Source organism: Euprymna scolopes, chromosome 4, assembly GCF_053919585.1.
Source record: "Euprymna scolopes isolate OS-2025 chromosome 4, ASM5391958v1, whole genome shotgun sequence".
Taxonomy (NCBI): Eukaryota; Metazoa; Mollusca; class Cephalopoda; order Sepiida; family Sepiolidae; genus Euprymna; species Euprymna scolopes.
In genome coordinates, this window is record NC_136485.1 from 99005323 (window position 1) to 99022055 (window position 16733).

Here is a 16733-nt window from a genome sequence, read left to right on the forward strand (position 1 = left end):
CATTTAATTATATTAAATAAACTTCAAGTTTACTACAAATCAAATCGTGTTCCTTCACTTTTTTAAAATGTAATTTATAAGTAATTAAACAACGCATTCTAATCTTTAAAATCTATAATAAAACAAAATATTCAATTGCTTATAATACTTAAACAAACAACTTGTGTTTTTTTTATTATTAATATTAGATGAGTTTCAGTATAAATCATCGTGTTCTTTATTTCAATCCAATTTTGAAGTTTTGTAACGCTGTCTGTAAAAATTACTGTTGATTATTGACAGTCTAAGAGTTCCACATATCTTGCTTGTTGGGACTTCGGCGATGACGTCATTTTTTTCAGCTCGCCGGCCATCTTTATAACGAAGGCCACGCCACCATCCCCCCACCAAAAGGGGAAGCCTGGCATTTTCTCACCCAAAAGGGGGGAGCTTGGCAGTTTCTCCCCCCAAAGGAGGGAGCCGGTGTCCCCCCCAAGGGTGGGGGGGGGGGGCGAAGAGGCCAGGAGGAGGTGACTTTTTTCTTGGGGGGGGGGGAGAGAAGCCTCCAGGCACCCTCCTCCCTGAAGGTGGGGTTGGGGATTATCTCTCCCTGAAGGGGGGAGGCCGGCACCAAGCATGTAAATCCAGAGGGGTGACTTTTTTTGTTACCCCTCGGAGTGGGAAGGGGGCCGATCACCCAGGCAACACCGGGTAACCCCTGCTAGTATATATATATATACATACATATATATATATACCTACCTATATATATACATACATATATATATATATATATATATATATACCTATATATATACATATATATATATATATACCTACCTATATATATACATACATATATATATATATATATATACCTATATATATACATATATATATATATATATATATATACCTATATATATTCATATATATATACATACCTATATACATACATATATATATATATACATACATATATTTACATACATATATACATATATATACATATATATACATACATACATATATATATATATATATATATATATATATACATATATATATATTTTAAAGGAGATTAGAACAATAGTCTAAAGAGCAGAGTGTATTTTAATGTAATAGTAAAATTACTAATTTAATTAAAATACAGGGAAAGAAAAAGTGCTCGTTATAATTTAGATATATAATAAGCTCGATAGGTAAATATCCTAGAGCTAATGTAATATTTAAATTAAAAATCCGTTTCATTTAGTTCTAATAGTAAGAAAATTAATAAGCTACAAAATACAATTATACAAAATATAGCAGACTGTAACTGTAGAAGAAAAAATAAATGTCCCCTACAAGGCTCATGTAAAATTAAAAATGTAATCTATAGCTGCACAGTATCAAAAACCCCAAATCTACATGAATCTATTAACAGCCATAACTCAACCACCAGATTAAATAATGACACCAACTTTAACCAATCTACCGATCAATTACAAACCAACCCACCATATAATAATCCAGCACCAGACCTAACGGAAAATAATCACAATAAACAAGAGGCAATATATTTTGGTTCCACATCTGGCCTAATAAAACATAGAATTTCAACGCACAAATATTCTTTTAAAAATAACTCTCTGTCAAACCAAACTACTCTATCCAAGTATATTTGGCAACTCAAGAATAACAATATTTCTTTCAAGTTGAAATGGCAAGTAATTGAATCTTGCAAACCATATAAACCAGGAGATAAATTCTGTGCACTATGTACAAAAGAGACCCTAAAAATTTTGAAATATGAAGATATAAAAAATACAACCACCCTATTAAATTTAAGAGAGGAACTAATATTCACATGCAGTCATAAACGTTGGTTTAAATTTAATAAATATAAACCACCTTAAATCATTAAAAATTAGTTATTAGTAAAAATAGATTACAATATTTTTTTTTTATTCTGTAATAAATTAAGTTAGACTAATTATCTCCCTTACATTCTTTAATTAAAGAAATAGGACTAATTATCCCCCTTGCATTATTTAATTATACAAATAACATTATCCTCCAATTTCTTTCAAATTCTAAACCTTGGCGTCCTTTAATCAAAAGTATGCTAACGGAAATAAATTATTACACAAGCGTTCTTTTTGAAAATTTATCATTTCATAAGCTGAAAAGCTATAGCAAGCATCTATATGAGTACTTTAACCATAGTTTCTGATTTCAAAAGGCGAAAAATTAAAAGGTAAATATTTGTACGTATGTTTTTATGTATATATGTGTATATCTATGTATATGTATATATGTGTGTACTTTTTCATATATATGCATGTATGTATTTGTGTATATATGTATGTAGAATATTGTACTTAAACCAAATTTATATTTATAATTTTACTCTATTTTATTTCTATCTCTAACCCATATTAATTTTCTTATCAAGTTTAAATCCATACCTTTATATTAATTTTTTCCAGATACATCTGCCTTACTTTTAATGCTAGGTTTATTTATGGTGTCTTTTACATTTAATAAAAACCCTTCCCAATATTTGCTGATGAGGAAACCTTGTTTGTTAAAAAACTATATGTAATAATTATTGTCCGTAACTTGATGTCTACCACAATAAAAACACTGTTTTCCGAAACGATCGTACAAATAATTGATTTTGTTGTTGTTCCTTCTTATGAAACGGATTTTTAATTTAATTATAATTTGATTTTTAAATTATCAATCACATTACATATACATATATATACATACATATATATATATATACATATATATATCATATATATATATATACATATATATATCATATATATATATATACATATATATACATATATGTACATACATATATATATATATACATATACATATATGTACATACATATATATATATACATATATATATATATATATATACATACATATATATATATACATATATGTACATTTTTTTTTTTTACACAGTGATCACCACTTATCAAGGCCCGGAAGCCACTCAGGGATAAGGGTTATTGCAAGTAGATTACGTACATATATATATATATATATACATATATGTACATACATATATATATATACATATATATATACATATATATATACATACACATATATATATATATACATACACATATATATATATATACATATATATATATATACATATATGTACATACATATATATACATATATATACATATATACATATATGTACATACATATATACATATATATACATATATACATATATATACATATACATACAGATATAAAGAAAAAAATAAAAAACAAAGGAAAACATACAATAAACACAAAAATGAAAAGATAGACCACAATAAAACTGAAAGAGAAGTTAAAAAGAAAAATAGATGGAAGAGCCAGACGTGGTTTAATCTACCGTTCAGCCATCACATAAAAAAATAACATCCTGAAGGAATTTTACCAAATTATAGACAAAGATTTCCTACAAGATAGTAAACTAAGTAAGATAATTAATAAAAACACCGTTAAGCTATCCTTCTCAACATCTGCTAACTTAACAAATACCATAATTGGCTCAAATAACACAAAATTAAACAAACTTTTGAAAAACAGATATAGGACAGAAAATGAATCTAACAATGTAAAAGAATGTAACTGCCTGGACCCTACTGATGTCCAATGGGGGGAGCTGTTTTACTTCAAACATAGTATACAAATGTGAAGTTATAATAAATAATGAAAAAGAATCAGCACCAATAGCAATAACAAAAACAACCGGAAATAAACAAAGAAAAACTCAACAACTCTAGCAGTATGGATGCAGAAATAAGTACTTTTCGAGATATAAATAGTTGTTTTATGCATTGTATTCTTTGGCGGCCATCTTTGTTATGCACGTAGATTTGTTTATGACGCGCGCAAACATGTAAAAAAGATGGCTGCCAGAGATTACAATGCATTATACAAATTTTTAATATCTCGATAACTACTTATTTCAGCAAAATTTCAATGCGATTTCCGTATTCAGCATAGTCAAAAACCTAGAAAAGTCGTCATTTAAAAGAAAATTGTGGAGGTGGACCTAATCTAAAAATTTACCGTTTTTTTATTCAATTGTAAGGTTAAAGTACATAATAGGTACAAAACACCCTCTACTCCCCATGTTAAGAATGGCTTTTTAAATATTAACGCTATTATTTCAGCACGGATCAATACGTGTACGAGTACCCAATTTCTTTAAAAGCATTCATATTTTCTTATATAAAAACAACTTCTGTAAAAAAAAAGAAAAAACGTGTACTTTTAATTTTTGTTAAAATGGTTTTCTTAAAAAAAAAAACCCCAAAAATATGGTAAAAAAAGCAAAGAACAAAACGTTAATCGGTATTCATGCAGAGAGTGATCCGTGCTGAAATAATGTTATTATTTAAAAAGCCATTCTTAACATGGGGAGGGGAGGGGGTTTGTACCTAATCTGTACTTTAACCTTACAATTGAATAAAAAACATATCATAAAACTTTAATTAAACGTGGAAATACGATTTAAAAAATAGCGCGGATCACTCTCTCCATTAGCACCGAAAGTACAGAATAGTTAGAAAACATCCTCCCTCCCCATGTTAAGAATGGCTTTCTAAATAATGTGAATGATTCAGTACTGTTCCTTGTTTGCTTAAGTTTAACTTTTGTTTATTAAATTGTTAGGTGAAAGTCCAGATTAGTTACAAAACACACCTATTCCCATGTTAAGAATGGCTTTCTAAATAATGTCATTATTTCAACAGGATAGCTTCTCTGCATAAGTACCATGTTTTGTTTTTAAATTGTTAGGTGAAAGGACAGAATAGTTACAAAATACCATCCCCATGTTAAGAATGTCTTTCTAAATAACATTATTTCAGCACGGTATTTTCTATGCATATGGACTATCTATTTTTGTTTATTAAACTGTTAGGTGAAAGTATAGAATAGATGTAAAACTCCCTCCCCATGTTAAGAATAGCTTTATAAATAACGGTAGTACTATCTTTTGTTTATTAAATTGTTAGGTGAAACTATAAAATAATTACAGAACACCCTCCCTTTCCCATGTTAAGAATAGCTTTCTTAATAGCATTATTTCAGCACGGTACCTTCTCTGTATATAAGTACCATCTTTTGTTTATTAAATTGTTAGGTATAGAAGTTACAAAACGCTCTCCCCATGTTAAGAATGGCTTTCTAAATAGCGTTATTATTTTAGCACGGTACTTTCTCTGCATAAGTACCATGTTTTGTTTATTAAATTGTTAGGTGACAGTACGGTACTCATGCAGAGAGTGATCCGTGCTGAAATAATAATATTATTATTTAAAAAGCCATTCTTAACATGGGGAGGGGAGGATGTTTTGTACCTAATCTGTATTTTAACCTTACAATTGAATAAAAAAAAACATAATTAAACTTTAATTAAACCTGGAAATACGATTTAAAAAATAGCGCGGACCACTCTCTGCATTAGCACCAAATATTATTTAAGCAAGTTACCAATCCGTAAAATTTATTCGAAAAAAAACTGTACTTTTACCAAACATAATAATAAAAAAAGTTCATATTTTTTATATCGAAAAATAAGAAAAAACAAAAAAAAACATAAAAAAACGACTTCGACTCAAAAAGCAAGCGACAAACTTTTTTTTTTGCCTAATATAATAAAGAAAAAATGTTTAAATTAAAAAATTTGGAAGATAAACAAATGAATTATGTTTTTTTTGTTTTTTTTTACTTATCGAGTAAATGAAAATGAAATCTCGTTCGTTTCGTCAATTCGTGGATGTGAAAAGAATCGGACTGGAAGTTCAGTTCTATCAATAAAACAGGTTCGCAGTAACGGCTTATGAAAATATATTTATTTTATTTAATATTTTAATAATTGGCGATGTAAATTTATTTTAATAACATAAAAACATCCCTCGACTCTAAAGATGGGTTATCTGAAAATTTCAATTAAATTGGTAACGTAGAAATATGGTTTTATTCACTTATAACGAACCAAGAATTAGATTTTTATATAAATAGATATATAGTAATTTAGAAAATATATATGGCGATTAAGCTACACTGAATATTCAGCGTTTCATATATATATATGATTTGTTCCTTGCTAATGGAGACAGAGATGACTTCATCACTGGGTTCGAATCTTCTGACCGGTAGTAATTGTATTACCCTGCACTGATTATTCCTGAAAGGATGAAACATTAGTCTGTTGTTATGTAATAATTTTTATAGTAAATACACACACACACATATATATATAGGTACAATATCTGTAGATAACTTTTAATGACAAGTATTAAAATCTATTTTCCTGATTAATTCATGGTATAACGTGTTATGTATGTAGACATAAGGTGAAAGTGTCAGTTTAGAAAGAATTTGAATTTAAAAAAAAAATGCAAAGTATTTCGATCATGGTAAACAATAAATATGCAAACAAATGTTTAAATCATGGGGAACTTTGCTTTGTCTGGTTGTATATATTTTAATGAGATTCCAAACAAAAGCTACATGAAGAAGATTTTCATTCTGGAGAAAACATTTCTAAGTTGATTACTTCACTCATGTAAACTATTTTCATATAAATGTCTTAGCATAATTAACAAAATATATATATTTTTTATTGTTTACAAGTATTTTCGTGGTGGATCTCTGGCACTTATTAGTTGTACAAAGTATTGCAAAAAGAAAAACAAGATGTTATTTACCTGCTACATCAATCACCAAAATAGCATAATCAACAAGATCTCGACTGAAATGTGATGCTAGGCAATCTCCGGCCGATTCGAGAAGAATGATATCTGGATGAAATTCTTGTGTGAGGGATCTTATTTCATTTATATTGACTGTAATATCCTTTTGAAAATAAAATAAAATTGAAAATGTAAAGTTAAAGGATGTTTTTTTTTTTAAGTTAATACAACGTAATTTTTTTTTCTCCAACGCTTGTACGCTTTTACAAATATTTTAAAATTGATTAACTGAGTATGTGCATCTACATAGTTTCATGTTGTTGATGGGGTAATTTGGTAGAGTGCATGGGTCATTGTTAGTTATTTTTCGGTTTTAGACAATTGTCTCAGTGTCTTTATCTAAAACCGAGAAAACAACAAACAATGACCCATACAATTCACATACTCAGTTTGTAAATTACAATGTGTGATATGTAGCGAGTTCTACATTTGAAGCACAATTAAGCCACTTCATATACACATAAAAAAACATACCACAACAAAGGCATCATCATTCTATAAGCACATATCACAAAACCATAATTTTGCCAAAGACATAAGGATAAAAATATTAGTCACGGAAAGGGATCAGGGGAACTTAAGATCGAAAAAAGCAATATTAATTAAAAAATAATTAATTTAAAAAAAAAACCTCAAACCCAAAATAAATAATAAACAAAACTGAATTACAATCTCCGAATAAACAGTTATGAACTGAAAGTAAAAAGTAGATTAGATCCAAATAAAAATAATAACAAATATAATAATAACAAAATAAAACTTATAACACTGGTCAACAGCAAATTTGGTGTCTCAGTTTTGTAAGCTGATTTTGGGCAATTTTGATGTGCTGAATCCAAAAATAACACTCTTTTTGCTGGGTCAGGTCGACATTATAAGCTATCGTTAATTTTCTATTTTTTAACTTTTAAATACCCGAGAAAGGTACAACAGAATTATTAACCATTTACCGTTTAAAGTTCTATTACCTGAACAAATTAAAATTTTTTAGCACTAGCAATACAAAGAAGAAAGCATTTGAATAAACAATTTTTGATTAAATTTTAATTAGGGAGTCTAAGTTTTGCGATTATTATGCGATATTTAAAGATAAGATAAGACTTTATTTGGCCCATACGGGAATTCAATGGTAAAACTTGTTATTAAAACACACCAACATATGAAAGCAGACGAGAAGGTAAGTCTTATGTATTGGTTCTGTGTGTTTCAGAGTCAAATTATTTCATTACTGTGCGATTAAAACTGTTTGCAGGACATAGATATGATTGTGCCGAATTTTTTTGATACAGACTTTAAATTTCATGGAGACAACGTACACAAATTTAATTTTTAATTTTTTTCAGGTATACAATGGCGACTCGAAGAATGTGTGTAAATAAGCCAGATGTTTTTTGCTATGTTTGTGGTGAATACACACTTGCACCAAATCGCAATACTGTCACCACCTTTATCAAGCGCGTTTACTATGCATATTTTGGCATGAAGCTCGGCGATCAAGACAAAAGTTGGGCACCTCACATGGTTTGCAAAAGATGCACAGAGCATCTCCGTCAATGGAGCAAAGGCACGCAAAAGTCCATGAACTTTGGCATCCCCATGATTTGGCGAGAGCCTTCAAATCATGCAACCGATTGCTACTTTTGTGCTATCAATGTCATGGGGATTAACTGAAAAAATCGCACAACACTGGAGTATCCTAATCTGCTGTCAGCTATGCGCCCTACTCCTCATAGTGAAGAAATTCCCGTACCTGTATTTGAAGATACAAGTATTGAAGAAAGCAGCAGTAGCCAGGATGAAACTCAAAGCATTACCACTACCGATGATCATCATGATGCATCCTTTCCCGATGACAATGATGAGCAGCCAAAATTGTTTTCCCAAAACGAACTAAACGATCTTGTTCGCGATTTAAATTTGCCAAAAGACTCTGCCGAACTTCTTGCATTTCGTTTAAAGGACAAGAACATGCTAAATGGTAAAGTTAAGGTAAGTTTCTTCCGTACCAGGCACCAGGAATTTTTAAGATATTTTGCTCAAGAAAAAGAATTAGTCTATTGCAATGACATAGTAGAGCTACTGAACATCTCGACAAATCAGAGGACTGGCGACTTTTTATCGACAGCAGCAAAAGATCTTTGAAATGCGTGTTGTTACACAATGGAAATCAATTTGCATCTGTGCCATTGGCACATTCGACAACATTAAAAGAAGCAATTAAGTACGTCCTAGAAAAAATTTCTTATGACCAACATAAATGGCTGATTTGCGTTGACTTAAAAATGGTCAACTTCTTGCTTGGTCAACAGTCTGGATTTACCAAATACCCATGCTTTTTATGCCTCTGGGATAGTAGGGATTGTACTCAACATTAAGTGAAAAAAGAATGGCCAGTACGTGAAGAGCTTGCTTGTTAGGAAACAATTCTCCTTAAGACAATGCTTAAACAGCTTTGTAAGTATGGGAGCTGGTTCTGGATGAAGCTTTTTCAGCACTATAATTGAAATGCTGTCAAGACCAGTTGCTTTACTGGAATCACTTTCTCCTGTCAACTGACCTTGCTACTTTAACTGTTCTATGTTTACTAACCTAAGAACTTTCAGCTATTATTTTTAATGTGACCAAACAAAGTCCCTTGTTTTGCACTTGATTTTTGAAACAGATGCATGAGTCCAAATCTACTCCGTATACTGTTCAAATTTAATTCCCAATATCATCAGATCTAACCTGTCTTTAAGATCCACATTACATATTCATCACGTCAGTCTCAGTTCCATATTGTCAATCACATTTCATCATCACACTATGCAAACATGCCTAATAAATTATTTACTTGATTGACAAACATAATGCTTTGCTGCTTAGTAATGGCAGTTTCCTGGCCTTATTTCATCCTAACTCTTACAATCATAGCATCACCTCCTCTTTGTGTTCTAATCGTATGGCGAAGGTAACAAAACTTCATTACAATTTTAATAACCTCAATATCCAAATATACTTTCTCCACAATCTCTACTGTCTAATATTTCTTGCACACAAACTGCTTTTGTCAAACTATCAACTATTTCAGTACAACAAAAAATTGAGTTTTTCCCTAATTCCTTTCCACAAATTAAGTAGGATAACTTTTCTCTTTTTGGAGTCTTTCCAACACTACTGATCATCACTTGGTAACATTAACTTTTACTTTCCATAGGTTTCTTCCATGTTTGTAACTTAGTAAGTAGATGTTCTACTATTTCACAGGCAAGCATGAAATTAAGCATCTCTTATGGACAACTTATGTATGTATGACAGTTTTAAGACATAAATGAAAAGCATAAGCATTGTTTTCCTTAAAATGGACACTTTTTTATTATTATGAAATAATTATTAAAAGTGTGTATAAAAGTCCATTTTTTATACATAATATTTTTGGTCCAGTTCTCATTTCATTTAACACCATAATAATATTGAACAATTTTTAAGTTAATTTTTTTAAATGAAGACAGAAGTTAGAAATAAAATATTTTTGTTGCTTCAAAAATGAAGACAGAAGTTAGAAATAAAATATTTTATGCATGTGCTTCAAAAATGAAGACAGAAGTTAGAAATAAAATATTTTATGCATGTGCTTCAAAAATGAAGACAGAAGTTAGAAATAAAATATTTTATGCATGTGCTTCAAAAATGAAGACAGAAGTTAGAAATAAAATATTTTATGCATGTGCTTCAAAAATGAAGACAGAAGTTAGAAATAAAATATTTTATGCATGTGCTTCAAAAATGAAGACAGAAGTTAGAAATAAAATATTTTATGCATGTGCTTCAAAAATGAAGACAGAAGTTAGAAATAAAATATTTTATGCATGTGCTTCAAAAATGAAGACAGAAGTTAGAAATAAAATATTTTATGCATGTGCTATTATGAAGTTCTGAAAAAGTTATAAAAAAGAAAAATAAACATTTCAGGAAATAAGTGCTTTTCCAGAACTATTTATTTACTGTTATTTTGTCTTTTAGGTAATCTTTTTCTTAATATCTGTTTTTGATTGTTTTTTCCTTTAAAGGTTCAAAATGGGATTATTGATTCAAATAAATCAAATCAGAGATGCAAAGAGGCAAATGAATAAGTGTTGTTTTTTTTCTGCAAAAATTTTACTCAATTTTAACTGCAAACAAAATTTATTTAAAATTCTTATCTAATGCTGTTCATTTTCAAATTGTGATTTTTATCATACATTTAACCCCTTCTTGGTTTTCATCTGTTTATGCATCCGCCATTGCCCATCATTATCATTATTTCAATCAGTATTGTTGGGATAATTCTGAAGCTTCTAGAGAATCCTACAGAAGAGCTGGCAAGTTTCTGAAGCTAAATCCAGCTACTCTTAAAGGATCCATGACTATCTTATCTCAAAAGTTGGCTATAGTGGGTTTTGAAGAATCTATAATAGTGTCATTAATAGTAGCAAGTCTGCTATTTCTCCTCTTTTAAAGGGTATCAAAGTCATTTCACCTTCTAAGGATAAGGCTGATCTCTTTGCTGATAATTATTCTATTGATGATTCTGGTACTGTTCATCGATTTTCCTTTTAAAACTTTTAATTCTATAATTATCACCCCAAAAAATGGTTGCTAGAGTTTTTTCTGATTTTGACCAGTCTAAAGCTTCTGTTCCTGACTCAATTTCTGTTGGTGTTCTCAAACGTTGTGCACCTGAACTTTCTTCTGTCCTCTCAAAATTATTCAATCTGTTTATCAAAATCATGTTTCCCTTCTTGTTGAAAAGAGTCCTCTATTGTTGCCATCTTTAAAAATTCTGGTGATCGATCTGACTTAACTTAGTATTGTCCTGTTAGTCTCCTCTCTTATTAGCAAAGTTTTTGAAACATTAGTCAATCACAATTTTGTTGATTTTCTGGAAAATCTGGGTCTCTTTAATGATGTTCATTATGGTTTTCATGGTTATCATTCAACTGTTAATCTTTTAACTGAGCAGATCTGTCAGTTTATGGATAATTTAGAAGAGGGTAAGGCCATTGCACTTGACATTTTTAAGGTGTTCGACATAATGTGGTATTCTGGTTTCCTACATAAACTTTAAGGTTATGATGCTAGTGGTGAGGTTCTTGACATTATTAGGTATTTACTTTTCGATTGAAGATTACAAGTAACTCTGGATGGTGTCTCTTCATTCTTTTTTCCTATCAATACTAGTATTTCTCAGGGCTCTATTTAAGACCTAACTCTGTTTCTTCTCTATGTCAATGATGTTTCAGAGAATATTGCTAAGAAAATTAACATCTTCTATGCTAATGATACCATTTATTCTGGTGTTGCTTTTCGTCCATCTTCATTGGATCAGTTGGAATATACAACCGATCTAGAAGTTCAGTCGGGTTCAGTCGTAGATTGGGGTATGAAATGGCTTTGTCTCGCTTAATCTTGTTATAACTCAGCTTGTGTCTTTTAATCAAAGACATGCCCCTTTTTTGAGATTCTCATCGATAGCTTTGCTCTTGAGGAAAAAAAAATCAACTCTGAAACTTCTGGATCTTTTTCTCATTAAATCATTCTTATATATTAGAATCATTGCATTTTTGAAATCGGTTCTCTATCTAAACACTTTCTCACACATGAAGCTATTCTCTGTCTACAATCCTACTATCAGACCATGTATGGAGTACTGCTGTCATATTTGGGTTGGTGAATTTCTGTCCCATTTGAGGGTTCTTGATAAGGTGTAGAAACGTATCTGCAATTTAACTGGCCCCACTATCTCATAGATGTGATGTTGCTAGTCTCAGTCTTTTCTACAAATACTATTATGGCATGTGTTCTTAAGAATTGTCTGCTTCTTTTGTTCCAGCTCGTTTGACTCATGAGTTTAGTAGTTGCCATCAATTTAACGTTTTTATACTCCACTGTAATACAGCTTCCTATCTTCGTAGCTTCTTTCCAAGAACTGCAGGCTTGTGGAACTCTCCTCCTACTAATTGTTTTCTCCTACTTTTAATGTTGGTCTTTTCAATCGATAATAATCTTTTGTTATCATTAGCTTTTTATATTAAATTGCTTCACACCATGCCTGGAGTGATTTCCATATAAAAAAACTATTATAAACAGATTATTTTTTTAAATAGAATATTTTGTGGCTAACTTGATAAAACCACTAGATAGTATTTTTCTGCAATAAGAAAATTCTATTATCTATGAATACATACATGCAAATTTACAAATTGAAATGAATTACCAGAGTAAATTTAAATGATAATTACTCTTGTAAACTTGCAGTAGATAGCATGTTTAGTTGATTGCATGCTTGCAATGCATGCAAATAACCTTTCATGGAAGAGATGTGGGAAGAGAAATCATACAAAAAATGGGAAATATGGCTGGTCTAGAGTTTAACACTCCAGAATATGCTTTGTCCACTTGAATAAGTGATGGTTCTACAGATATGAGGTTCCCTACTATGGTAACGACCCACTCAACATTTTCCAAAACTAATATCCATCTAGATACAGAACTCTCGAAGCAGTAGAATTATGGATTAGAAGTCCATAGATTAGCAACATGTTAGCCTTTTAAGGTGGGTAGTTGGGTGGTCTACTACAAAAGACCCAAATATATATATATATATATATATATATATATATATATATATATATATATATATATTCCATAAGATGGACACAGGAGTTTTTGGTTTTCTGAACATTTCATAGCTAGTTAGTTTTCAGTGGTTCCTAGGAAGAGACAGCCGGTTTATGTTCAGTTGGACTTGTAATTTGATTTTGTCAGACTGAATTCTCCTTTGCAAATCTGTTGTTCAGTAGAAGTAAAAGTACAAGTATCATTGTAATCTTTAAAAAATAAAACATTGTTGTTTTAAAGTGTAATTTTATGGAGGGAGAATTCTTCTGTTACAGCACTGACTGAGACAACACAGTTGATATTGCAATCATTGAAGGAATTGAACAACATCTTTAGGTCATCATAACGAGCGGAGAAACATGATCTGTGTGCAGTAAATGCACACAGATCATGTTCACATTCTTAAATTAAATTTTCAAAGTTCAACTTTTTTAATTTGAGAATAAAAAGATGCATAAATCAATTAAATAATATCATTTGCATAAAAGTACCTCAAACAAACAATATTAAAATTGTAATATGTATTTGTTATTAAAATAATGTTTTATAGAAAAATTCAATCCCAATCACCTTGCTCATTACCGTCATAGGACAGCTTTCAACTATGACTGAACGAACTTTTTCTTTTGGCAATACACCTTTTTCAACCAAAAAATCAGCATCAACTCTGAAATTAAAAAAAAATCATATTTTATATATATTATCAGAAATTAAGAAAATGAAATGAATATATAGTTTATGAGCCCTTAGCACAATGGATAACAACACTGAGTTCTAAGTAACTGTCTCTTGAGAGTTGAAAGTTGAATCCATACTTATAGGCAATGATAACTAGAATAAAAAAAAAATTACTTAACACTTCTACTTTATGATGACTGACAGAACAAGAAAAATCTACCCTCCTCCTCTCCTCAAGGATGAAGTAGTATTCAGTCTGAAATTGCATATATGTTCTCAAGTTTAAAAATATGCATCTGAAGATAGTCGGAAATTATATTGGCTGAAACATTGTGAAAAGAAAAAAAAAACGATTAGAATAGCAATTCAAATAATCCAGATTATTAATCTTAATCTAGAAAATTTCTGAACATATGTTATTATGGTCTTCTGAAGAGCATTTTAGAAGAAAGAAAAAGAAAACAGAATCAAATAAGTGTGAATTGACTATTATTTCAGCACAACCAATAAATCTAAATTCTAAAATCCAACAAAATAACTTTAACTACCAATGCAAATCTCTTCAGTAGTTGACACTGTTTTGTTTATATTGAGATTTTAGCTTGTGCCTGATGTCTAAACAAATTGCTGAAAGTATTTTGTTTATATTGAGAATTTGCTTATTATCTGTCAGCTAAACTGGTGAGTTTTGATCCCAGCTTGAAACACTTGCCTGTCTAGCTATGGTAAAGAAATGTGATACAGTGAAACTGTCTAAGTGTGGGTGCCTATAGATATATATCTATATAATAAAGTAAAGATGGTCTGTTTCTCAACTATTGACATCAATAAATACCATCTTACAAAATAAATATTTCATTCTAAATAGCAAATTCTTTTTGTGAATTGTGTCAAAATGTTATTCAGAACACTCAAATGTCATTCAATTTCATTCCTTTCAATAAAAATACTTTATATGACTAAGTATATTTTCAGCCAGAAGTCATTTTTGTTATCAGCTACAAATTTGCATAAATTTATGCCATCTTTGTTATCAGCAGCAAATTTACATTAAAATGGATGCCATCTTTGTTATCAGCAGCAAATTTACATTAAAATGGATGCCATCTTTGTTATCAGTAAATGCAATTACTTCCACTAATAATATATTCTTTAATTTATACAATACATAACAGTTAAATAATATTATATTTTCTTTCATATGAAAACGATACAAAACTTTGGAGTATTTGAAATTTTACTGCCACTTTGCATGGCATTAAATAGATGTGTTTGAAATTTTTTTACCTTTTTTTACCATTGCACAGTTCAAAATGGCCACCTACACACAGGTAACCAATATTATTTTTTAACCATATTCTATTAAAAACAATTAATGTAAGTTACTTCAGTTCAATGTTTTTCTTTTGATGCAATGTTATCCATAAAAACATAAATAATATTGCATAAGTGCTGATAGCTACACATCTTATGTGACACGCACACATAAAAATCTGAACAGATACAGATAAAATTTTATCCATGTGTCCCAAGGAGGCACACCAAGTTTTTCACAAAAATTTTAGAATGCACACAGTAAATCTGCCACAGATGTGAGTTCTGTTAATTGGCAAACATCTTTGTTTTTTTTGTTTTTTTTAAATAGGATAAGAATGTTTACCTCCATTTTTTCTCCCCCCCCCCCACATCATTTCAAGCTAATTGGTAAAGACTTGATTAACTGTTTTCTTGTAACAAACAATTTTGTACTAAGGATTAGTGAAATTCATTTCAATATTTTCTTTACACTGGAATGAGATACAAGATGGTAGTCCTGATAGTTTGAAGTTGTTTCATCAAAGACAGCTTTCTCATTCTTTTACTCAGTTCATCTGTAATCTATGAGGAGGGAATTCTTAAAATTATAAAATAAATGACAGTTCATTTTGAATCTTAATTGGGCTCCATAGAATTCCCCAAATACCCATTAAGATTAAATCTTATGAGTCTCAGGAATTGCCAAATTAAAAAGCTATCATCATCACTGATATTGTACTTTTTTCTCTCAACACATTGGAGTACCAGTTCCAAATTTAAAATCACAAAAGAACAGTTTTTATATATGACAAAATTTTAATTATTGATTTGTTTTCCAATCCACAGCAATTTGAAAAAGTGATAAAAAAATCAAATATACAAATAAATGTTACCATAGCCAATAAAAGTTACTTTGCAACTTATCCGTTTTAAATCGTTTTTATTTAATTTCTAACCAAGATGACCACTGTCTTGCCAATTTTCTTTTGGCGCCATTGGAGAGTTCCATCCGTGCAAAGAAAGTATCTTTTTAGAAGGGTGGGGGTTAATATTATTTATGGCAGCCACCTTATGCCCCCTCCCACCCACCAAAAAATTAAATCATAAATGAGAACAAAAATAAACCAAGATTTGAATCTTTATCACGAAACTACCCGAAGCAGTTTTGTGATAAAGGGATGTAACTCTTGTATCCACATTGCAATTTCAGAATGTATTTTGATTTGATTTTTAATATTAAAAAAAGTTATTTTTATTAATACTTAATATTTCGATACAAATTTTTACTGGACATAAGGAATACAATTTTTAAGGCCTTTTTAGGAAATTTTCAAGACATTTTCCATATTTTCAAGGCCTTTT

General features: G+C 30.0%; 1 protein-coding gene across 1 annotated transcript in view; it reads right to left on the minus strand.

Moving 5' to 3' along the window:
- LOC145269103 (uncharacterized) overlaps positions 1 to 16733 on the minus strand; it is a 223163-nt gene that overhangs the window by 72191 nt on the left and 134239 nt on the right. Inside the window, exons 4-5 of the mRNA XM_080124697.1 lie at positions 13968 to 14064; positions 6714 to 6861 (exon numbers count right to left, since the gene is read on the minus strand). Coding sequence (XP_079980823.1) covers positions 6714 to 6861; positions 13968 to 14064 — 245 coding nt within the window. The remainder of the gene's footprint in view (positions 1 to 6713; positions 6862 to 13967; positions 14065 to 16733) is intronic.